This window comes from Polyodon spathula, chromosome 10, assembly GCF_017654505.1.
Source record: "Polyodon spathula isolate WHYD16114869_AA chromosome 10, ASM1765450v1, whole genome shotgun sequence".
NCBI classification, from domain to species: Eukaryota; Metazoa; Chordata; class Actinopteri; order Acipenseriformes; family Polyodontidae; genus Polyodon; species Polyodon spathula.
In genome coordinates, this window is record NC_054543.1 from 34,487,972 (window position 1) to 34,514,162 (window position 26,191).

A 26,191-nucleotide genomic window follows, 5' to 3' on the forward strand; every position below is an offset into this window, starting at 1 on the left:
ACATAAAAGCTATTGCAAACTTAATAAATCCTCTGAAGTTTCTTGTTATATTTACAAATTACTGAATGTTTAATAGTTATGGATGGAAATATGTATTGTATACCCACTTAAAATGTATTTTAATTTTGAGTTTCTTGAATATTGTTTTAAAAAACGAGGCAGCTCAGTAACAGGGAGTGAGGAGCAAATAAACTTAAAACAGAACTAAGGGGAGTAAATTAAAAGCATCTGCTTGAAAAAAAATAATTAAAAAACTTTAAGAAAGCCGACAAAATAATTTGGTGTTTTATGTTTCATAACAGTTACAGCTGCACAAACAAAGATGAATTGATTTTTAAGATCTGGAAAATTTAAGTGAAAACCAGGAAAGAATTAGAACACCCATCTTCTGCCAAGTCTGAAATATACAAAACATATAGGCCCAGGTATTCAAAAGGTTTGCGCACTGCGCAGAGGGTGATGCGCGTCACAAATGACTGTTATGTGCAAATGCGCAAAATATACCACATTTGAAACTTCTTTTCGCGTGCCACAATCCATTTTGCGCTATGCAAAAATATGTATGCATATCTCAATTTGGTGGGAGTGGCCGACAATCTGCAAGATCCTGACATGTTCGAAATTATGCGGCAAGCACAGAACCAGTTTTGCGAGGCACAAAATAACGCTTTTAAAAAAGCAAGCCTTAACTCTGCACACATCACTCTAGCACTCACTCAACCCAATCACTGAAGTGAAATGCAGGCGCTTTCCAAGGTACTACAACAATGGAAAACACCCAGCAATCATAGAAGGTTCAGTCCACATCTATATAATGATTATACTCAAAAGAACGACTGTGATAGTAGCATCACTAGTTTTAATACATGTTTAAAAAATATCGTATATGATCGTTCTTTCGTGCTGAAACAAAACTAACTACTTTGCCCAAACACACTTTCCTGGTGATGAAAGAATAACTCCCAAAAGAGAAAAGAGTACAGCACAGTATCATAGTATACTGTCGGTATATAACATAGACCGAGCCAGCAGATACTAGACAACTACCTGTATAAATGCAGGAAAACTTTAATAGACACGTACAGCAGTATATCAATCCTAGATCGCTCAAACAATTTGCACCTCATCACACTGCATTCACATAGATTTCAATATCAAAGACACTGCTTTACAGCAGTAGGCTACCGATTACTGTAACTGGCAAATTTTGTCAGAGTTTTGAATGTAAAATGTATGAAAGGTTATCCTCGTTTTATTTAAGTTGAATTAACTGCCCCCCAGGTTTGTCAAGCAATTATATGCTATTAAAAAATAAGTGATTCCAGCTGGATTATTAATATTATTAATTATTGTTGTTGTTAATGTATGTGTGTATTTTCTTATAACAGACTCCCTTATCCAGGGTGACTTACAGTTCTTACAAACAAGCTCACACATTACAAAAATCAGATCAGTCCAGACAGGAAGCAATAGCGGTTTAATAAGCAGGATCACAGCTAATACTGAGAAAAAAAACAAACAAACAAAAAAAAAATGATGGTACTGTAACAGAAAACAAGAAAGTCAAAACATGTAAATGAATTACAATAGGTAACATGTACTCATTTGTGTGACACCTGTTAAAATTATGGAGACAGAATTAGAGCAATCATTAACTCACTTCCCAGCAAACAGTACAGCATAGATACATCTTTTTGAATTCTGTTGACTCTGTGATGGCCCTTTAAATATTTAGCTTATTAGCCATGCTTATACCTGTGATAATGATAAACATTAGATATAAATGTATGCATTTGTGCAAATTTCATATGTTTAAACACAAAATTATATGAATTGCTCCAAAGACCAAATTTGAATGAAAATTATTGTTATTTATTTCTCATTGATATCAGAAGCATACTTTGACACACACGATCTGCATTCCATGCTATTGACTATGCCATACAGGTGTGATAGGGGCACCCCCCGTGGTGAGTGGGGAGCAGTTGGAAGGGGCTTTCAGCAGGAGTGTGAGTAAAGGATACACATGTGCAGACTGCATCCACAGGCAACGTTCTTGGCCGGCTCCATAATCACTTATAATCGGATCCCTAAACTAAAGTGTTACCAAGGTTTCTCCATATATCCCCATATTATGATTCTGTCAATAAGATTTCTGGTAAAGTATGTTGTACCCAAGTTTTATCACAACTAGAGAAGTTGTTCTCAAGATATATTTAATACTACAAAGTGTGACATACATAGGACACCACTAGATCTAATTGTTAAATAAATCACTTCAGTTAATTGATTGGCACATTGCATGGGTTTCCAAACTAACAGATATAATGGGTTAGGTTTTAACCAATTTAAAATAATTGCTGTTTAGCTATCTTTAAAGTACAGCATTAATAATGAGGAAAGTGACCTGGTGTGTTAGGATTAGGACACGTTGATAGTTATCCCAATTTCCCTCTTTTCAGCACATTGTAAAAAATCCTTTGTCTTTGTGCATACTCCATCACTTTTTTTGCCTGATGCTTGACCCTTTTTATTCCTTATAATTCAAGTGTCCATAATGCATTACATGTGTGTCTGTTATTGAGTAGATCAAGTGGGTTTCAACTTTATGCTTAAAGTGTGTTCCTCTGCCAAGTATGGCTACACTCAACTGAAAGAGCATTCGACAAAAGGTTACATATTTTTGTGGTGACATAATACTACATTACACATTTAAGGAAAATACATTCCAGAGAACCCTGTAGAGAGAGGTTACCAAAGCAACACACTGTTAAAGTTTTACAACAATTTAATAAAATCATTTCCTAAACAGCCTTGGCATTTATTTCTTTTTTTGTGAAAAAAATAAAAGGACTATCACCTGTCACCTGTGTGTAGTATTATGAAAATAAAAAGAATAATGCATTTAATAGAACATACTTGAGCATATGAAGGACATGCTCAGTGAATTAAATGGTGTTTGGCCAATTACTGTACATTGTGTTATTTAATTTAATTAGCTGAACCTCCATGTTCAATAATAATAGCCTTCCAGTGCCCTATAATTTTAAAATGTGTTTCTACAAAAAATAATTAAATAATCATGTATTCAGGTTTCTGCAGCCATTAAATTACCTTATAAACCCATGATGGAAATGCTGTACAATATTCCCTGCAAAATGTTAATATAAATACCATTTAAAAAAAAACAATACCTTAAAAAAAATTTAAAAAGCAAGATGCTCACCTTTTTTCCTGTTTTCATTTTTGTTTTATTTCTGTAAGCTAAGCTTGCAGGTCACATAAATAACCTTGTGCTTTTATAGGTACAGCATTAGCAGCTTGCCTTATTAAATCAGGAGTGGCAAGAAGGATTCAAGAGAAACTAAAACATGTGTGCCTGAGACTGAAGCTACTTTTACAGCATGTAAACAAACTGGGAAGCCAAGCAAATCTGGTTTCTAAGGAACTGTGGAACACTGAAGAACTGGGAAATGTTGTAAACAGTCACCCAGGAAATATTTAACTGTAAATGTAATATCATTGTTATACACTAAACTTGAAATATGACTACATAAGCAAATACATCTGCATCCATATATGTATACAAACAAATAAAACCACATTATCCACAACTGAGGCAAGTATCTAGTTACTGGGTGGGTATGTCACGATTTTAGTAATACTTACTCTTGAACAAGTGCAGCGCTGTTCAGGCACCAAGATCAAACAATGAGTTTTGATGAGATTCTAACCCAAATTGTGGATGCTCCCCCCCCCAAAATAAAGCGAGTCTAAAAGAAATTGTTTTCCAATCAAAGTCACACACCTACTTGAGTCAATCATTGACAAATGTGTTGTACTGGCTTAGAAAGTCAATCCGCATTTTATCTGTCAGGTTGGCTACTTGAAAACAATTCCTTTTGATTTCTGCTGGTACAGAGTAAAGCAGTCCATAACAAAACAGATCATTGGTACATCTGCCAATGGCGGTTTCAAACAAATTATTACCAGGTCATAGTATGATTATCATTTCATTGTTTCAAAACAAAAAATACTGTATATACATTTTTAAAAAAGCTGGCTTGTCAACTGCACTATAAAATCAAGTATGTGACTATTTAGGATTTACTGCCTGAAATACATTCTCTTAATTTATGTTCTTGTATTTTATGGTGATGTTGCAAATTTACATCTTTTTTTGTTGTTCTTGAACCGTTTTAATTTTAGACAGCAAAACATGAGTATAGCTGGAATAAATATCTGGAATCCAGAAGTTTCCCAGTTTTACATATGTTGAGCCTAGTACTTTGCATAACAGTGTGGGAGGTATTCAAAAGCCTTTATTACACATATTGATTCCTAAATGCATTACACTAGCTTTAGCAGAGAATCTTCTTGACTGCAGCAATTCATTTTCCAAATAATCACAGACGTTCAACTCTCCATAGGCAGAACACACCATTACACTTAGTCTAATGCTCTAGAAGAGCTCTTTACAAAACAACTCAACTGGATATAGATGAACAAAAATCACATAAAATGGTTAGTGTACTCCCAATTCCACATACAACCTAGATAAATAAGATAAATAAAATAATGCACATTTCTAGCATTCACTTAAAAGTAAATCATAGAAACTGACAAAATAAGTTGTTACATAAAATGTAAAAGTGGTAAACTAACCAGATACTGCAGTATGCAGAGGTGACAGACAGGAAACACTTTGTATAACACGGTCAGTAGGGTATCTGGCAACCCTGGTCAGCCAAGGCGACACAAATTCGAAGCAAAGTGGTTACATTATTTTTTAACTATCCCCCAATCTAATTGCTACCTAATTGCAATCTAATTGATAACATCTGCATAAGAAGTCAATCAATCATGTCAGGGAGAGGCCATATACACAAAAACATGTGCTTTACATTTTAATTAATGTTAATTTATTTTGGACTGTACAGTTTTACATGTAAAGGCTGCACATTTTACTCATTTGTGTGTGTATCTCAGAAATACTTTCACAAACAGAATCATTAGTCTAATGTTAATGTATCCTTAAAAGGGAAAGTTAGTCAGCTATGCAATGTTCTTACCAATATTAACCAAAAGTAACCCAGAAGTGAAACTTGGAACTACTGGAAGGAGGAAATGAGTATATTTGCTATTAAAATCAAGCAACGCAACAGAAGACACTAATAGGCAGATCGTATATTGTTAAATCAGTGGCAGCAGTCACAGCCACCTGCCTAATGCTCTCTTGGCAAATCACACTTGTTTTATTATTGTATGTAGCAACAGTGCTAATTTTATGAAACTATGCATGACATAGCTCCAAGATGCTTTTGATTTTGATATATCAACCATTTTTTTGAGCTGCCATTATTCTAGCAGAATAAAAATGTGTGGATGTGTATTCTGTATGGATGTCTGGTGCTATAAACACATAAAAGTAGCAGCTGTGAGGACTGGTTGCAACAAACAAAGTGAAATGAAGAGCAATGGATATTTCAACTTGATCAATCGTTAATGATTAAAAAACAAAAAATAAGTACCCACGTGATTTCAAGTTTTGTATTTTCCTAAACCCCTTTAGTTAATTGAAATCTTAGCCTCTGATGGTAGTGGTAAGACACACATGTTAACATGTCAATATCAAGCATTTAAAATACAATAGCTGTACAGGTATGAAATAGTCATTTACAGTACAATACAATTAATACATAGTATAAGTATATATAGGTTTGAAGTTTATTAGTATAAGCATTGCATCTGTTCATGTATTTAATATAACAAACTACTTTGTGAATCGGTGTCTGTTAAACCACAGACCAGTGACAACTCCTTTTCATATCATTTATGAGGTAATTGACCTGTAAACAAATGATTTACTATCCTACAAAGGATATATTTGAAAAATAAATTCCATGACAATGCACTAGATTTTGTTTTTGTTTTTGCAAACCTTTTCATTATTGGAAAAATATATACATATTGTAACGACCTTCGCGATAGCATCTTGCTGGTCACTATCTTATTTGCTCATTTGTCATGTCTCATTTAGTGATACATGTACTGTAATGGTATGGGGCACGTCATTAGTGTGTGTGTGTTCGTGCGTGCGTGCGTTGTGTGTGTGTGTGTGTGTGTATGTATGAGAGGCAGGGGCCCCGAGGCTATAAATAAAGTAGGGTGGGGCAAGCCTCGAAGGGGAGAGCACTCGAGGGCTTTGACTTAAGTAGTTGCTGTGAGACTGCGAGGCACAGAGAGATAGAGGCTGAAAGTGAGGGCCTTCGCTGTGAAGCAGTATGAACCCAGGAGTGTGTCTGTGGAGTGGAAGAGAGATAGAACAAGAGTATCTGAGAGAAATGAAGACAGCACAGAGTGAGGGAAAGTGAGAGGACGACTGTGAAGAAAAGTGATTAGAGTTTGTTATTTTGGCATGAACCCTGGTCCAGACAGGGATTTGCTGTTCCACCAGTTGTTTGACAAAAATAAACTGGTCAAGTATGGAATCGCACCTAATCTCCCGGAGTCTTGTTTCACTCAAAGAGGCAAAGAACATTACAACACATATACTACAAGAATATATCTAGCGTTTTATATTTTTTGTTATCTCACTTGAATGGGATAACATGCTTACCGGGACTAGTTTTGAATGTCTTTGTTTACATTCCAATCCAGTGGTGTGCTGCTGAAATACAGGACATAGAGGACAGAGCTACGTGTCGGTAGTTCAAACAATACTGCCACCTATACGTGTTTTATAACAAACTTTAAAATGTCAAATCTATTGTTGTTTTGATTTGGACTCCAATTGCCTTGAGAACGGGTTTAGTCAAGAAATGCCAGTTACCTGCCTGCGTCTGACTGATCTGAGCATCTCCTTCTTTAAAACCTGTAAAGTTAGGAAACAACAGCGAGGATGTAAATAGTCAGACTGATCTCGAGGTTCTATCTAAAAAAGCGGCCATAAATAGGGTTCAAAATGAATCTGCGTCAAAGCATAGTCTGTTGATTATTTTATTACTATTTATTTTAAATATATACTTGTGGTATAAACAGAATACTGAATGATCATTCGTGGTATACGGTTTTTATACCTGTTAGAAGTCTATCCTTACATAAACCACTATGCCCTGTTGGGATTTACTGAGACATCCTCCTGCGGTGAATAAAAACCATATACCACCAACGATCACTCAGTATCCTAGACACACACAAACACAGTAAAAAGAGTATGAACTCTCTTTCATTACAGTTTACTGTATGCAAGCACATGACTTGGGGGAAACTGAACTGAATTATGGACCTTTTCCAATACCATGACTGATTTGCTAGAATTAATGCAATAATACCCCCAGCAGTTCAGGGCAGTGGTTAAAGTCTCTTCTCTGGGGTGTAATTATTATTATTTTTTTATTTATTTATTTATTTATTTTTATCTCCAAGGGACACCTTGGCACAAACTATACAGCTCCAACAGAAATCTAAAATCTTGGCAGTGAATGATAAATTGACCATTACCATAAAAAGCACAGCTAAATGAAAAATCATGTGCTTGGTATAGACCAAATTTCATGCTTTCAAAGCACACAACACCTTGAAGCATGACAGTGTGCCCTGGGATTAGCAAAAACTTGTATTATGTCTTCTTATCCAAGCCTTCTGTGTAATGACAGTAAACAAATATTTTTTAATCTTCTGTCACACAAAACACCATTTGATCTTGCTGGTGCTGAAATCTACAGATCCACTGTCAAAACACAAAGACCTAATACAATCGACATCAAGCAAATACTGTTTTTTGAAAAAATATTATTTTACAACCACCTTTCTTTTTTAAGATACCAATAAAAAGCAGATGTTCCATTTCACTTTCAGTTTCATTTATGTGACAGAGAGCAAAGGTATTTGACCATGTCAAAATTCGAGTGGTGCATGAATAAAAAGTCAAAACAATACTTTAGTGCAAAAACATCCATTCTTGATTTTACACTTTTTAGAAATTAATTAATAATGATAATAATAACAATAATAATAACAATAATAATAATAATAATAATAATAATAATAATAATAATAATAATAATAATAATAATAATAATAATAATAATAAGCTGTAAATCTCCCTCCCGACCAGAGAAGATGCTGTGTAAGATTGGTTGTAGGTTTTCCCCTCGACTGACAGACTGGACGGTATGTGGAAACCGCAAGTTGGACATCAGATACAGGTCAGGCAGCGATTGGATAAACCATGACACCGGGCCAACTGCAGGGAGGAGTTTGGTGTTACAAAGGAGACGCAGTTGCGTCAGTACGACCCCCTTACGCTGAATGCGAAACCTGAGCCGGTGTGCTGTTATGTTTGTTAAGAGCCAGGAGCCGAAACCACAGAGCCAGCACCACATCTTGAGCACTACCCTCACGGCACTGCACAACACAGACATGCGCCACGTCCTTTACCGAAGAGCACAGTTTTTGTGCACGAAAGATCGCGGCTATTAAAGTGAACATTTGTTTTGGGGCTGAAACCCGTGCAACCTTGCCCAGTACCACTGTTGGTATACAGCTGGATTATTATCTTTGACTATTATTATTATTTCTAAAAAGTGTAAAATAAAGAATGGATGTTTTTGCACTAAAAAAGTATTGTTTGGACATTTCCTTTTTATCCACACACCACTCACATCCTGAGGCTGTAACAGGCAAATGAATTATAGTACAAAATCTGTGCAACTAAACACATGATTAAACACAATTCCCCAAACAGATTATTCCTAAAAGGGTCCAGTGTGCTTGACATGCACATGAACAGACTATATAGCCTAAATATAGAGACTATTTTGTAAAGGACAACGATATCCCTGATATTACAATAATGCCATACAATATCCTATGTCCCTGCATTTTACATCATCCAAATCAAAGCTCAATAAAACAGCGATGACAGTCCCAACTACTTCAGACCCCTCTAGTTCTAAAAACACTGTCATCTGCATTTTTAAAATCAGCCTAATGAAATACACATCTCCATTCTTGCGTCTGATCTAAAATATGCGAAATAATCTTTGAATAGAAACTTTTTTTTTTAACCAGTTCAATTTGTAGTTTGTGAATGTAATGGAAATCATGTGAAATAGTTATTATCATCATCATCTTTGCCATTTACTGTAATATACATTTCAGGAGTAAAATTATAGGCATTGCACATTTATGCAACTGACCATTTTCCTTACCAAAATCCTGCATTCCAATACTGTATGCTGATTTGTAATTTATAATCTACATAGAAAGTACATTACAGACAGCTATAAATTTAAAATATAGAAAAGACAGTATCTATTATATAACAACTATACAGCACAGCAGGACTAATCATTTTAAAAAGAACAGATGTACTGTATTCCATGACAATGTGAATAGTACATGAACTTGAACAATTGCAAATTTAAAAAAGAAATGCATGTAAAAAAAAAAAAAATACAATGCTCACCTCTGCTAAGCAAGCTGGTCCACATTTCCACAGCAGTATTTGTTTTCACAATGCAGATGATTTTAAAAGAAAAATCCAAAATGCAGACAGTGTTACAGTATGTATACAGCTAGAAAGATTTGGCTTCAGCCCTCCTCATCTGTGAGACAATATACTTTAAGATCAATGCAGCTCTAAAGATCCCCAGATGCTGATTCATTTCTCTGCTCATTGGAAATCCCTCACACGCTGGCAACATTTTAGGAGAGGGCAGGCACGTGTAATCACTCATTTGTGGAAAAAAAAAAAAAAAAACTAACCAATTTCAGTTCCAGTTCTTGATGCTCACTGTAATAACAATCTCCTGTCTGGTTAGAAGCGCAGAGGAAACAATACAGAGAAACACACTAGAACCGAATTTTCCCCACATATACAACAAGCTGCTGTGAGCACATTCACTAAACCATGAAAATCTATCTTTATGAAACAGCTTTGAGTGTTTATCCCCAACATCCCTGAATGATGACTTAAGTATGTACATTGCTTCCCCTTTCAACTTTAAGCAGATGATTCAAGGAGAAAGGAGTGCTCTACGCTACTGTCATTTAACCAGTATACTCACAAAAAAGGAAGACAAATGTGGGGCTGATGACCTAGCATTACAGTGCAGTAGCATATCAGAATTCCTGTCAAAACCCCAGACAGACAAGTGATGCCATTAGCAGTGCCAAAGCAAGTGGAAACTGTGGTATGAAATGGAAGATTAAAGACAATGAGAATCAGTGCCTAACACATGAAGCATATACAGGTTATTTTATAAGCGACTGCATAAAACTGAATATTGAAGTGTGTTCCACTACCATAGTGTCATATGATGATATCATATTTACATGAAGTCATCATTAAAAGGTATAGTAACATGTATAGATTTGGTATCAAGATTAAGTTTCCAACCTTATGCTTTATTTGGCACAGATGTCGTTGTGCAAGCATACACAACCATAGCTGCAGGCTCATTTCACAGTACATAACATGTAAGTTACTGGCCATTATTTTAAGTCAAGTGAATTAACTGGTTTGTGGTTAATAAAACAAAATATAACATTTGATGGTTTAATAAAGAGATCGATTCCACATAATTAGTAATTACACATAGTAAATGATCAGGAAGAAATGGGAAATGTTACACAAAAAAAAGCTATAGACAAGAAATTCCCTTCTGGTTTTAATCAATGGTGGCATGGTTAGGAGTTTCCACTCAAATGAAACATGATCGTAGAAACTATAATCCACCCCCTTTTCCACTGAAGAGTTTTTAAACGATCTTGAGTGCAGCAAGTTAAATGATAAATCCCAGCATCCTGATCAATTACTTTTCTTACTGCACATCCCATTAAAAAAATCCTCAATTTATGTTTATTTCATATTGTAATTGTATTAAAATAACACACCTTATTTGTGATATTTTAAATGGATGTGCTTTTATGCAATTTTCAATTTTCAAAATTGCTCTGAAAGCCAGCCGCATATAAACCTAGTGAATGCATTTCAGCTTTGCTGATTACAGATCCCTCGTTTGGCATTAACTCTAATTGTCTGGTATAATCCACACGTTTAATAAATAAGACAAGGGAAACTAAAACTAAAATATTGAAGCTATAGCAATAACTACAAACTAGAATTTTGCTTCCTTAATCGCAGTCGTATTTCATACAGAGGAGTTATCAGCACCAAAATAGTTTGGGTTTTGAACTGCTACCGAAATGGCTGTGGGTCTTTTCTTACTTTGGAAAACTGCATTCCTGCAAAAGTAGGTCAAGTGTTAACTATACTTAAATAAGGGATAACAAACGGAATTATCTGTATGAAAATACTTAACAAATCTAGAATTTCTAAATCCTGTGCCTGTTTTTTCTGAATCCACCTCGCCAAGCTATCCGACTGTCTGTCTCTACAGCTGATTAACAATCAAAATCAAGCCCCACTACATACCAGCTGAAAATGTTTTACCCCAGACTATTGTAGAGCAGCATATAAAAACTCTCACATATCTGCTTCATTACATTATCATCAATAGGTCTGTATTATTTGATATAACTAAACTGCTTAGATTGTAAAGTCCGATTCCAAATGTTTATACTGCCATCTAGTGAGGGTTTTAGCCATAACTTGAATGCAAAAATCAACCTCTCTCTTTGTTAATTATGTTTTCTCAATTGTAATCTTTCTTTTACATACACTAAACACAGACATGTAACAAAAAGCCATCTGTGGGTACAGCCTTAAATACAACATCACTGGTACAGTACCGCATGTGTTTTTATCACATTGGTTCCTTATATGAGAATATGGGATTTTGTATATCTCACAGGCAGCCAGTTACTAATGTAACAGGATCAAGAATGCCTGGTTCACATTTAATTTGCACTTGTATGTTATTTATATTTATAATGTTATTTATGGATTTGATTAGTGCAGGCTTTATGTTTTCCGACACTTTATAATTGATTTGTATCACATTATGTTGGCTTCTACACTTGTTTCCTTTTATCTGCCTTATTGGGCACCGACAAATTGAATTATTGATCAATTTCTGCACCTGAATATAAATAGCCTATGTTTTTAGAAACGGAATGGCAATCGTCAGGTTTGTGTTTGTCTGTGCATGAGTGGGAAACTCAGCATTTGGAGCTTGGAATGATGAGTAAGAGAGAGTGAAACGGACCAGTAAATAGAGCATTCCAAGTATTGGGCTGATTGTATGCTGGTGTTGAATAATGAACGTGAGCGGCTTGAGAGTTCTAGCCTGCCGGTAACCGACCAGAATTTAGGAAGTGAAACAGAATAGGCTATATTGGGATGTCGGTCCGGTCCGTCTCGTCCTGTCCGTCCATGTCTCATTGTGTGTGTTTTAAGACCATAGTATTTTGTTTTTATTATGCGGTTACTGTGCTCTGTAAAAATGTATATCCCCTCTATTCGCTGGTTAGCAACGTTGTTACTTTACAAAAAAATTGATTTTCTTCAACAGCCTAAAGGTGTGCCTTATCGCACTAAACTGGCGTAGTCGCTCTACATTCTGCTATTTTTGAACTGAAGGCATGTGTGTTGTCTGTTTCTGTACTATCCCATAATGAGGAGGTGTTACAAACTACAAACTGTAACTCCCCAGCAGCATAGTACTGACATTTACAGCTTTAATCTTCCTTTAAAATGCCTAGTATTAACTTGCATGAAGTCGATGAACATTAAAAAGAGCCTGGAGTTGCAGGAATGCTCAGGGAAGCTCAGCGAAGTACAAAAATGCAGACTGGGTGTTTGGAAGTGCAGAGGAATAGCTAATTGTTGTGCACATGTTTTCACCAAACCACTTCTCCTATCCCTACTTGATAAAGCGACTGCTTAGAATTCAATTTGCAATAGTAATAATTGAGTACTGTAAATTTTACCACTGAAATACAGTTAACTTTCGGTATTCAACTTTGGCATAGCTTGTTTCCCATTTCATTCTGCACCACTCTTAATTTTACCTATATTAGCATTGTCACACAATAAAGCTTGTCCTATGTATTTATATGTATCCAGATATACAAATAAACAAACAATTGTGGCGTTCTATGCATGAAATCTGTACACAGGGTAAAGATGTACTGGAATTTGGGCATACACTTCACTGTGATTGATGTGTGAGTTATAACTCGTTATTGTGTCAAGGGGGGCTCCAACTAAAATAAATAATTGCAAAGGTGGGGAGTGAGTTAAAAAAAAAAAAAAAAAAAAAAGTTGAGAAGCACTGTCTTAGTACAAAGTAACATGAATAGTAGTGATTTTATATTTCAGTTTCATTCATTCAATAAAAGCCTAGGCTGTCAAACTCACTTTCCCCTATTCTGATCAAATTATTTTAAATTAGAGCTAATTGGAAATCTGTTCATTGTAGTTGTAATCATTTCCACACACATACATACCTGTGCTTGTGCTGGGAAATGCAGAGCTTGGGGCTGTGCTGGCTGGGAGTTTTCCATTGTTGAGCTGTTTGACACGTTTAAGGTGAGATTTTCCATTGTAATGGACCCCAGCTTGAGCAGCGGTGTTCAGTTGAATGTTGCATACTTCACACAGAGAGTAAAGCAGTTTCTTCTTATCCCGAGTTATCTGCATATCCAGATGACCATTGTTTGCTTCCTTGTGTTCAATACAGTTTGTAAAGGGTGTGCTCATTCTTCCATTTTCAAGGATGTGATCCGGACTCAATGGCCGCTTCATACCTTTAAAATGAATGGGAAACGCTAGTATTATTTTTGACATAATCCAAAATCTTGAATCACAGAGTGTAAATATATATATATATATAGCACAGTGTAAGTAGAATGGCAAGTCTGAGAGGTATTGTCTGTGTACACACACACACACATACATATACATATAAGTAACAACTGAATATGGCTTGAACAATTGTGTCCTGGAGTGGTTCATTTTTACTGGATGATATCAATAAGCACAGCTGTGTATAAAATGTTTCGTGATCTAATCCTAATACCACTGCAATGAGTTTGTGAGCTGTTTTTAAAAAAACACAACAGCATCAGTGACATAAATATATCAATACCATTACTGGGATTTAATTGAGTTTCAAATTCAGCAGAAACCTGGAACAGATTATCATGTCACAAATCTAACTGCAAAACAAAGTTGCAAAGCAATCTTTCCAGTTAAGAGATTGTTATTAGCTGTCTCTATTGCAGTTTCTGTACTCGTAAATTGTGGTCAAACCAAGATGAGATATTACATTAAACAAAACAAAACTGAGAAAATTATTTCAAGGATTCATAAACATAAAACAAGTTTTGTGAACAAAATACAATAAAATAACTACTGATATTTTCAATCAAAATAGTCTATAAGCCTATCCACCTCTCCCTGTCCTTAATCTGTCAAACCCACAGTTACAAGCAAGGTGCCAATTCTATTTATGAATTGCAGTGTTTAAAAATGTTCGCTGAGACTGACAGGGGGTGGTGAAGGACCTCCTATGCCCATCTGTTTCTCTCATAACATGTTTAATTCTCTCACCATCCATCCTTCCATAGCTGTGATGTGAGTAGCATAGTCACCCCGGTTTATGCTAGGATAAGCACTCTGGAGTACACAAATGAATTTCAAGAGGCCAAGGTTATTTTTGTCAAGGAATAATACTGATAATGCCAAGTATAAACCTGACAGCCACAGCATGGTGATAATAATGAGATAATAAAGGGAGAATTTCTGCATAAAACAGGTTACCTGAAACCCCAGCATCAAACTATACCAACATATGCTATGCATAGAGTTCACTGTATCTCTCTATTCTGCTTAAAAAAAAAAGTGTTCCCCCTATAAACCTTCATCGATGGGTCAGGCACTATTGCTTCAGTACTTCCAAGTACATGTAGTTTAATGTTTAATCTTTAAAATTCTGCTTTATTAATGGTATAAACTCAAATTTGCATAATTAAACAAAAAAAATGGTAGAAGAGACCGGGGCTAGTTGAAATTGAGACACCAATTATAACTTCCTGTCCCATGATGCAATGCTTCCATGACAACAGTTGTAGTAGAATTGTCATGTGATTAACCCTCCCTGTGTGTGTGGAAGCTTTAAGGTACGTCATTTTCAAGTTGTCAAACTTTTGTTTTTCACTTCCTGAAATAATTTGCTCAATTGATATTTTTACTCATAGCCAAACAAATACAGCACCTGCTAAGTTAACTACTGTATTTATCGAAAAGGTAAAATATGTTTTGGCCCTGAAAGCCTACAAAATTTACTGATAAGGGGGACATGTCTGACATGTCTCAACTTACCCAGTAACAATAAATAATAGGCCTAGTAATAAAATAATAATAATAACAACAACAACAATAATAATAATAATAATAATAATATAATAATAATAATAATAATAATAATAATAATCTGGGATATTAAATACTGTTACTGTGAAAGGCACTCACACATGATTCCATTGTGTTTTCCATTTCATTTTTTAAAATCTGTTATTTATATATGTTCTCCTGCTGTTTTAAATAATGATTGTACTGTATAATTACTCTGCTTACTGTAGGCCTAACCTGGCTTTGTAAAGCACACTGAGATGGTGTTCACCATGGAAAGGTGTTATAAAATAAAAGTTAATTTAACTGAATTCCACATTTATTTTTTCATTCATGGTAAAGACATACAATTGTCTAAAATTTTGAAAAACAGCAAAATACAACATATTTACTATTATTAGTTGTAGTTTAGTAGTAGTAGTTTTGTTATATTTGCTTTTACAGACCAAGAAAGAACAGCTACATACCTAAGGCAGGTTACACCTAGAAATGTACATCAGCAGTCCTGGACAGGATTAGAAATTAGAAATTACAAAAGAAAAGAGGTACAAGGGCAGGTTTCAAAACATCTGGTAATAACTGCAGATGAACGAGTTGTAGAGAAGGAATTAGAGTTAAGAGAGGCTGCCTGTATGTATGGCATAGATTTAAAAAACACATTGGGAAGACATGTAAAAAAATTACAAATGTCCACTGAAGCTGAGCTAAGTGTCGGACACACCAAGCACAGGATGGTGCTTAATCTGGAAGCAGCAGCCAGCCTAGTGGAGTACCTAACTAAGGCCTCTCAAGCTTACTATGGACTGACAACCAAAAAAGTAAGAAAACTTGCAGCTGAGCTTGCAATCAGGAACAACAAGTCTGGCACAGGCCTACCCACCAGGCTGGCGGGAAAATGGAATGGCAGGCACTGACACATTAAGTTAATTTTCTTTCTTTTAAAAATATATATATATTTTATCTTTTTACATATTTCAGTAATATCACATCTGAATTTGTATAAATTTTAAATACTGTTTATCTTGCGGGTGAGGACTGGTTTTTCGGCTTTTTGGTAAGGAATCCAGAGCTGTCTTTACGGAAGGCAATTTCGTTGGCTCGGGCAACAGTATTTAATCGACACAGTGACGACTTGTTTTTTAACAACCTGGCAGGTGTCCTAGACAATTAACATTTTGATTCTGGCTCGGTTTACAATCTTGACGAGAAAGGAATCACGACCGTCCAGACATCAAACCAAATCATTGCTGTTTGTGGCTCCAAACAAGTGGACAAAATGACATCAGCGGAGAGGGGGCAGCTTGTCACAGTAGTTTGTAATGTGAATGGTGTTGGAGCATCAATTCCACCAAAACATCTGTTCATCTTTCCACAAAAAAAATTCCAAGACACCTTTGTTCTTGATGGGCTGGCAGGTTGCATTGGAGGAGCAAATCCATCTGGATGGATTGAAGAGAAAAACTTCCTGAAATACATGCACCACCTTGTCAATTCCACAAGTTGTTCAAAGGAAAAAACAATCCTTCTCATCCTGGATAACTACCAATCTCACCTGTCCATTGATGCCTTGGACTGTGCTAAAGATAATGGTGTTGTCATGCTCACTTTACCTCCACACACATCGCACAAACTGCAGGCATTAGACAGAACCATATACGGCCCCCTGAAAAAACATATGAACACTGCAGCAGACTGCTGGGTGAAAAAGAATCTGGGGAAAATGCTTTCAATTTACAATATCTCAAGTATTATGCTTATGCCTACCCTCTGGCTTTGACACCAACCCACATCATGTCAGGATTCCATGTTACTGGAATAGTTCTCTTCAACAGGGACATTTTTGGGGCCCATGAATTTATGCCTAGTGAGGTAACAAACAGGCCTCTTGATACTGAACCTCCCACTCAGTGCCCTTCAATCTATGCCACGTCCTCTGCCCAGCCTTCAGCCTTTGCCACATAAGACCACAAGAAAATTTACAAACAAGGAGCTCATTTAGTTGTTAGTAGCTTATTGATCCCAGAATCTCATGAAGCAGCTTCTTGAAAGATCCCAGGGTGTCAGCTTCAACAACATTACTGCAGAGTTGGTTCCAGACCCTCAAAATTCTCTGTATAAAAAGTGCCTCCTATTTTCTGTTCAGAATGCCCCTTTATCTAATCTCCATTTGGTCCTTGTTTCTGTTTTCAGGTCGAAAAAGTCCCTTGGGTCGACATGTCAATATCTTTTTGAATTTTGAATATTTGAATCAGGTCGCTGCATAATCTTCTTTGTTCAGGACTGAATAGATTCAAATCTTTTAGCCTGTCTGCATATGACATGCCTTTTAAAAACAGGCATGTCTTTCTAGAGCAGCAATATTTTTTTTGTAGCGAGGTGACCAGAACTGAACACAATATTCTAGATGAGGTCTTACTAATGCATTGTAAAGTTTTAACATTACTTCGCTTGATTTAAATTCAACATTTTTCACAATATATCCAAGCATCTTGTTGGCCTTTTTTATAGTTTTCCACATCTAAATGAAGACATTTCTGAGTCAACAAAAACTCCTAGGTCTTTGTCATAGATTCCTCCTTCAATTTCTTCAGAATCTCCCATATGATATTTATAATGCACATTTTTATTTCCTGCATGCAGTACCTTACACTTTTCCCTATTAAATGTCATTTGCCATGTGTCTGCCCAGTTCTGAATCTTGTCTAGATCATTTTGAATGACCTTTGCTGCTGCAACAGTGTTTGCCACTCTTCCTATTTTTGTGTCATCTGTAAATTTAACAAGTTTGCTTACTACACCAGAATCTAAGTCATTAATGTAAATTAGGAATAGCAGAGGACCTAATGCTGATCCCTGTGATACACCACTGGTTACCTCACTCCAATTTGAGGTTTCTCCTCTAATCAGTAATTTCTGTTTTCTACATGTCAACCATTCCCTAATCAACATACATGTATTTCCTTGACTCCCTACTGCGTTCAGTTTGAGAATGAATCTTTTATGCAGGACTTTTTCAAAAGCTTTCTGGAAATCTAAACCATGTCATATGCTTTGCAATTATCCACAGTCGATGATGCATCCTCAAAAAAATCAAGCAGGTTAGTTATACACAATCTCTCTTTCCTAAAACAGCGCTGACTGTCTCTCATGATACTGTTACCATAGAGGTAATTTTCCATTTTGGATCTTAGTATAGTTTCCATAATTTTACATATAATAGAAGTCAAGCTTATTGGTCTGTAGTTACCTGGTTCAGTTTTGTTTCCCTTTTTGTAGATCGGTATTACGTTTGCAATTCTCCAGTCTGTCAGTACAACCCATGTCAAGAGACTGTTGTATGATCTTGGTTAGTGGTTTGTAAATAACTTCTTTAATTTCTTTGACTACTATTGGGAGGATCTCATCCGGCCCAAGGGATTTGTTTATTTTAAGGCTCCTAGTCCCTTTAACACTTCTGCCTCAGTTATGCTAAAGTTATTTAAAAATGCATAGGAACAGGTCGACATGTAGGGCATGTTGTCCATATCCTCCTTTGTAAAAACTTGTGAAAAGTAATCATTTAATATATTTGCTATTGTCTCTTCATCTATGACTTTGCCATTTGTATCTCTTAGACATTTAACCTCCTCTTTGAATGTTCTCTTGCTGTTATAATATTGGAAAAACATTTTGGAATTGGTTTTAGCTCCCTTAGCAATGTTCATTTCTACCTCTCCCTTGGCTTTTCTAAGTTCTTGTTTGACTTGCATTTGCAGTTCCAAGTACTTTTCTCTGTACTTTGTTTTTGGTCCCTATTAAACACTCTGTAAAGTGCCTTTTTCCACAGATTTTTATTTTTTTTTAATTGATCTATTAAACCATTTTGGCAATTTTAGTTTTAGATTTAGATTTGTCTACTTTTGGGATGTAATTGTTTTGCGACTCTAGTACTACACTTAAAAAAAAAAAAAAAAAAAAACAGCCATCCTTTTTCTGTGGATGTTTTCTCTATTTTACTCCAATCTACTTCTGTTAGTCTCTGTTTCATACCTTCATAGTTTGCCTTTCTAAAATTGTAAACCTTAGCTTTAGTCATTACTTTTGGGGTTTTAAAAATCACTTCAAATGAGACCATGTTGTGGTCTGAGTTTGCCAGTGGTTCTCTGACCTCTGTTTTAGTTATTCTGTCTTCGTTATTTGAAAAGACTAAATCAAGCATGCCTCCCCTCTAGTCGGTGCCTTGACAAATTGTGTTAGGAAGCAGTCATTTGTCATTTCCACCATTTCAATTTCATCCTTCGTGCTACCCACCAGGTTTTCCCATTTTATATGGGGGAAGTTGAAATCCCCCATTAGTATGGCTTCTCCTTTGCTACACACATTTCTAATGTCATTGTATAACAGATTATTTTGCTCACTGTCTGAATCTGGCGGTCTATAGCATGCTCCTATTATTATGCCCTTTGAATTTTTGTCCATTATTCTGACCCATATTGATTCGGCTTTATTCTTTGTCCAGATTTAACACCTTGGCTTCAAGACTGTTTCTTATATATAGCACTACCCATCTGCCTCTTTTGTCCTGTCTGTCTTTCCTATAAAGTGTTTACACACTAATATTATATTCGTCCCCATCACTCTCAGAAACCAAGTTTTTGTAACACCTACCACATCATAGTTACTTGTTAGTGCAGTAGCTTCAAGTTCTAACATTTTGTTTCTGATACTTCTAGCATTTAGATAAATACATTTAATGGTTGTCTTACCTGAGTTGTTGCCCTTGTTTTGATGCGGTCTCCCTTCTGTTTTTTTGTTGATTTCTCCCCCCTTCCTTTCTAGTTTAAGTGCTTCTGAACCTGCTCGAGGATCTTTTCTCCAAGTAGATTGGTTCTCTTTTTATTTAAGTGGTGTCCATCCCGCCTATATAGATAGTCCTTGTTTTAGAATGTGGTCCAATGATTAAGATAGGTGAAGCCTTCCCGTGTGCGCCACATCTTCAGCCACACGTTTAGATTAATTATTTCCAGCTGTCCATATGCTCCTTTTGCAAGGTGCCGGTAGTATCCCAGAAAATACCACAGTTTTGGTCTTGTCTTTTAATTTCCTTCCTAGCTCTCTGAATTTGTTTTGCAGGGATTTTGGTCTGTCTCTTCCAATGTTGTTTGTACCGATGTGGACGACTACTACCTCGTCTCCTGTTCGTTCTAGGAGCCTGTCCACGTTCTCAGTGATGTGCATGACAAAGGCTCCTGGAAGGCAGCACACTGTTGTAGTAAGGGGGTCCAAACTGCAAACTGAACTTGCTGTGTTTCTCAATATGGAGTCCCCAACAATCATGACCTCCCTTTTTGCTGTCTGGCCACCACTGTTAATAGGGTCCTGGATGTTGTTTCTTTCGTTCTCTTGATGTTCGTTTTTATCATCTAAATTTTCAAGTGGCTCAAATTAGTTGGATGTTTTGATTTCTGGTGGTTGTGTTTGACAAAGTTTATTTTTTTCCCCTGCTTCTGCCTACCTGAACCCAGCTGTTTTGACCCTCTTCTATCTCCCTGGTGGCTTTCAGTCTGTTAGGGGTGGTGCAGACTTCCATGAATTATGGGTGTGCCAGCTCCTCAAGATCCTGTTGCTGTCTCATTTCCTGCAGCTCCATTTCTAGCATACTTACTAGTTTAAGCAAGTCCACGATCGTGCGGCACCTTACACACACTTGGTTTAGCTCTGCTGGGTTTTCTCGGATTTCCCACAGTGCAGGTGTCACAGATTACTGGCATGAAGACCATGTTATTTATTTATTTATTTATTTATTTATTTTTAAAGTTTAGTTTAGCTTCTGCAGTTGTGAACCTGCTTTCAAACTACTTCTAACTGCTTTGTACTTTTCCACGACTGTACTTCTCCCACGTTCTCTGCCCAGCCTTCAATCTCTGCCACGTCATGAACCCAGCCTTCATTCTCTGCCACAGCATCAGCCCAGCCTTCAGCCTCTGCCATGTCCACTGCCCAGCCGTCAGCCTTTGCCATGTTCAGTAGCTACATTACTCCAGAGGCTATCTGCCCTCTCCCTAATGCTAGTCCACGAAGGAAGGGTGGGTGTTGCAAACCAGGCAAAAGTTGGCTCTTGATGGATACACCCGAGAAAGTAGCTGCTAAGCATCGGGGAAAAACTAAATAAAATAAAAAAAACAAGAAAACAGCAGAGTGGCAAGCAACAAAGGAAGACAAAATTCCAGCCACTGTCTTTTTAATGTGTAAAACAAGTTCAAGACTTCTACTTATAAACATTATTGACTTATTAATAAACGACATAACAGTACATTAATATGTATATATATATATATTTTTTTTTTTTATTGAAATAATGTTGCCAATTTCATGTTTATTCAATAGTGTCTCAACTTGCCCCATGCATGGGCTAAACTGAGTCACTTGATTACTTTTTCTAAAAGTTATTTTTAACAAATTTATTAAACTTTGACTGTCAACCCATACTGTTTGTAAAACAAGCACAAACCAAAGTTATGCATGATGAAAAGTTTCGGCCTTCTGTATGCATAATTTGTCCTATACGCAATGTTTTCCCAAAAAATGTCTCAACTTCCCCCGGTCTCATATTCTTCAAGGCTTTTTCAGAATTTTTTTTATTTTTTAGGCCTATATTCAAATCAGGATATGAGGTCTCAACTATACAGTACCTAGGTCAGGTTTTGTTTTTAATCTCCTTGTTTTTAGTGCATTGAGAAAACATTCTGATTATTTCCCGTTTCGTTACTAAATGCTAGAGTACCATCTGGTTCAACAGAACATTGGTCTGACAATCATCTGTCATCACCATTTGACGTCCATACATAGATGAATGACCAGGGAGAAGCAGCTACAGCACCTCAGATTCAAATGCTGAAAAAGATTTAGGGGTAGATGTACTAAGATGGGTCAGTCGCAGTGCAAACATACCGCAATTTTCATTTTCGTTACTAAGAAAAAAATATGTTAATGAAGAGAGCCACAATATACCATTTAAAATATAATTTGCTTCATCTCAGTGAGATCTCTAGCAAAAATTGTGCAACATTTTTTCAAATAAAATAGCGGCTTGTAAGTACACACCGACTTTAGTGAAAATGAGATACTTGGTTGTTCATCTCAAAACTACATTGAGCACAACTGGCAACACACGAGAGAAATGGACTGGGAAATGCCAGCAACAGTTGTGACTGTTTAAAACATGCTTTCAAAAGTTCTTAACAAACTGCTGCAATTGTAAGTGTCGCAACTGCCCCACTTTAGTACATCTCATTACAATATTTTTGATCCCTCATTTGCACTCTCATCTCCACCCTGCTTTTGCGAATTTCTGCAGGAATGCCCAGAATTACATATTCATTTAAGGCTAAAGCGCAAATAACAACTACACTGCAAAGCATTCTTAAAATGATGCTAACAGTGTTGCATTTGTTTACTCTACCCCTTACTATTTTCTCCAGTAGTGGGCATCCTTAGCCAGTCATTATGCCAAGAAATAAATGTGCTTGCCCATTGTCATACACAAGCCAAACACCAGGGGTGCTGTCTCTATTACTTACTTCCTTCTCCCTTCCATTCTGTTATTGATCTGTTGAAAATATGTGATTCAAAACATCTGACCTGGCAGCTTTGTTAAATTTCTGCTACAAATGGGTTTAATTTTTTCAGGTACGATACCCAAGTTCAAACTTGATTTAGAGGATTAAGCCAAAAAATACAGTTGTGTCACAGAGTATAAAGCTAATATCCAAATCACTGGGCCTTTCTTATCTAGAGACCACAAGCTTAGGTCACTTGTCAAAGTGAAGGTTACTGTTAAATATTTCTGTTGAGTTTTTATAAAACTGAACATACAAAAGTTGGCATCCCAAACGGTTTATGATAATGTGGAAATATCTACAGCGGTAGATTCTCAAATTCAAAATCTCCCTTCATGCGGATGATTTGTTTCGCTTTGGTGTATTATTGCAGCCAACAAAATGTATTTTACTTCTCTTGGTTGTCTTTTTTCAACGATCATGTTATGAATAAAAGAAAAAATCGACATTCAGCATTAAAAAAAGATCTGATGCTTATTTCAACACAGGACTGTGAATTATGTGGTTTTAATCAAGCAATACAAGGGTTCTATGATTGTGTAGAAAGTGATAACCTTTAGAAGGAAGGAAAAAATAAAACAAAGTTCAGTTTTAATTTGACTAAATTTCTTCACAACAGCTAGAGATGCAAATCTTATGCAAGCCATGTATGAATGCTTTTTAATGAATACTGTTTGGCTAAAACTGAACAAAATGAATATGCCTGGATTTAGCTGTAAAAAAGCTGCAAACTGTAGAAATCTGCCCACCTTATCAGATCCAACTTTCCAGGCAGGAATTCAAAGATTGAAAGCATAAGGAACTGGAAAACAATGTTTGTTTGCAAAATGATACAATGCTTTTGAGATTTGATAAGGAGAATGACAAGTTTTCCTAAATCCAGTGGGCAAAATCTCTCCAAAGTAAAAAACACTTTCTTAGAATCTGAATGTCACACCCTGACAGTTTGTCCCTGTCATTCTGCCCATTCATAAACATTTGCAATCTTTGCTGTGAATGGCAAATAAAACATACAGCCCAGAAAAAAAGAAGAAAAACTGTGTTGACAGATTTTCCATTTAATGTCTCTTTGACTGTCAGACAGTAGATCAAAACACTTATCACTCACTACAAATGACATTACTTACTTCACAAGCAATGTACCTCAGAAAAAGTGAATCACACTTTTAACAAAGTTAATCATACATCATTGTAGAGACGGGCAAGTTATTTCCTTTCCGACAAAGGAGGGTTTAATATAACATAATATAATATGTAGCTGCATTTGCACTAAGAAAAACAGTTTAATGTTGTTAACACTTTGGACAACTACTGTACTGTTCAACAAAATACATGAGGGTTTTATTGATAAAGACTGGCGTTTCCAAGGGTGAATTATTGCCCCTGTTATTAAAAACACAGACAAAACACTGTGGAATGACTGTGATAATTCAGTTTCTAGTTTTAGGGGAGCTGTATTGAGATATGTAGCTATTTAGATCATTAAAATAGACCCCTGTACATATACTGTATTAACCAATCAAAAAATTCCACAATAGTACATTTATCATTAAAAAAAAAAATAATATATATATATATATAATATATATATATAATATATATATATATATATACACTTTCAATTCTATATCTGTCAAGAAAATGTTAATAACTTTGTTTTTGGGTCTAAATCTATTAATAGAAGTGAACTTAGAGTAAACCCATTACAGTATTAATATAACAAGAAAGAGAACATAACATTTTTCACTGAAGTGTAAATCATTATAATCAGCCCAGACTGTTGATTTTTCTTCACACAGTCTTTTCCTCATTAACAATGAAAGCCCAGGAGGAAGCATTAGATGGAGTTTCCTGTACTAGAGATGTTATGGCCTGCAAAAAAAGAAAATAATAAAAAAAATCCCAGCTGGTAGTGTGAGTCATCTTGATAAAAGAAAATCTACATAGACACTTTACCTTTAAAACTATAGCCAACTATCAATGACGCTGTACTGTAGGAGTTATTTGGACCATCTACTTCAACAAATTTAACCATCTTGGCTCTGAATGAAGTACAACTGTAGTCCTAAATTAAAAGTGAAGGGGATGTTAAAGGTGGTCCTGTTCAAGGAATAGGACTCCTGATGTGTTACTACTAGTACTAATACTACAGTGCTAGTTGTGATCTTTGCATATGGTCAAAACAATACAGAAACCCCCAACAATGCTGTAAAGACAAAATTAGAATCATCAGTGGGCCCTAGTCACATTCTGAAGAATGTTCCTAAACATCCTCCAAGGTTAAACCGTGCTTTCAATAATGAGAACAACCTAGAAACAGTTGAAATACGTTTAACAGACTTCAAACATTATTTAATTAAAAGTCAATTCAAAGCTATACGGTACTTCTATATCACCAGTTAGAGCAAGTAAACTGACTTTATAGTGTATCACTGATTAGTACAACTCTGGTGTTACTGATGTAAAAATTTTTATTTTTCAGCAAATAGTTTTTTTTTTTAAATACACAACATAATTCAGGTTTGTTCCTGCAATATAATATGTGACCACACACATTTTCTTTGAAAAAGAGTACAGTGACTTGAGAGATGAGGGCATGCAAGTACTGTCTAATGCAAACACATTGCCTGTGGCGTTTTTCTGCTCAAAATGTATCTGTTCACACAAAGTCGAAGGCTGGTTTAACTAGTTATCTCTCAACGAAAAGGAATTTGCAAAGTCTTGGAATGTAAAAAATTTAATTTGATGTACTTTACATATAAAAGTTTTGTTATTTTCAAAATGAGGAAAGCAAGTGTTCTCATGCAAAAGCAACCTGACAGGGCCTGAAAAGAATGACACATTCAGAGTTGGATCTCTGTGGGGAAACACTGCACAATGACAGCTTCCTCCAATATTTAATTTAGGCGCCTCTCCCCAGGACAGTGGAAATTCTAAACCTTGTCCATCTGTTAGCATTAATACAGCAGAATAATAATTATAGATAGAGGTCACTCTCACTGAAGCAAACACCTACTTTTCACATACTGTTAAGAAAACACTTGAGAAAAACAATGAACTGATGACACTTGTCAAATGATTAGCAAAACGATTTAAGAATGAAAAACCTAATGGACAGCATTTATTTATACTGGCTTGGGTTGTACGCTTTAGAATTCTGCACATGTGGCAGGGTTATCAAGAGTGTACATCGGCAAGCAGTTTGACAGGCAGAGGGCAAGACCTTTGTACTACATATTAACCTGTCAGCAGGTTCCATTATTTTGTT

At 35.9% G+C, this 26,191-nt stretch overlaps 1 protein-coding gene across 7 annotated transcripts in view; it reads right to left on the minus strand.

The window, feature by feature from the left end:
- LOC121321452 (zinc finger protein 385B-like) overlaps positions 1–26,191 on the minus strand; it is a 94,403-nt gene that overhangs the window by 54,411 nt on the left and 13,801 nt on the right. For 3 of the 7 annotated variants that reach the window (XM_041260406.1, XM_041260405.1, XM_041260404.1), the window contains exon 2: positions 13,420–13,719. The exons of 2 other annotated variants lie outside the window; for them this stretch is intronic. In XM_041260406.1, coding sequence (XP_041116340.1) covers positions 13,420–13,717 — 298 coding nt within the window. In that variant the 5' untranslated portion in view covers positions 13,718–13,719. Of the gene's footprint in view, positions 1–9,472; positions 9,567–13,419; positions 13,720–26,191 lie in introns of those variants that run through there. 2 more of the 7 variants (XM_041260409.1, XM_041260408.1) reach the window with 2 other exon arrangements.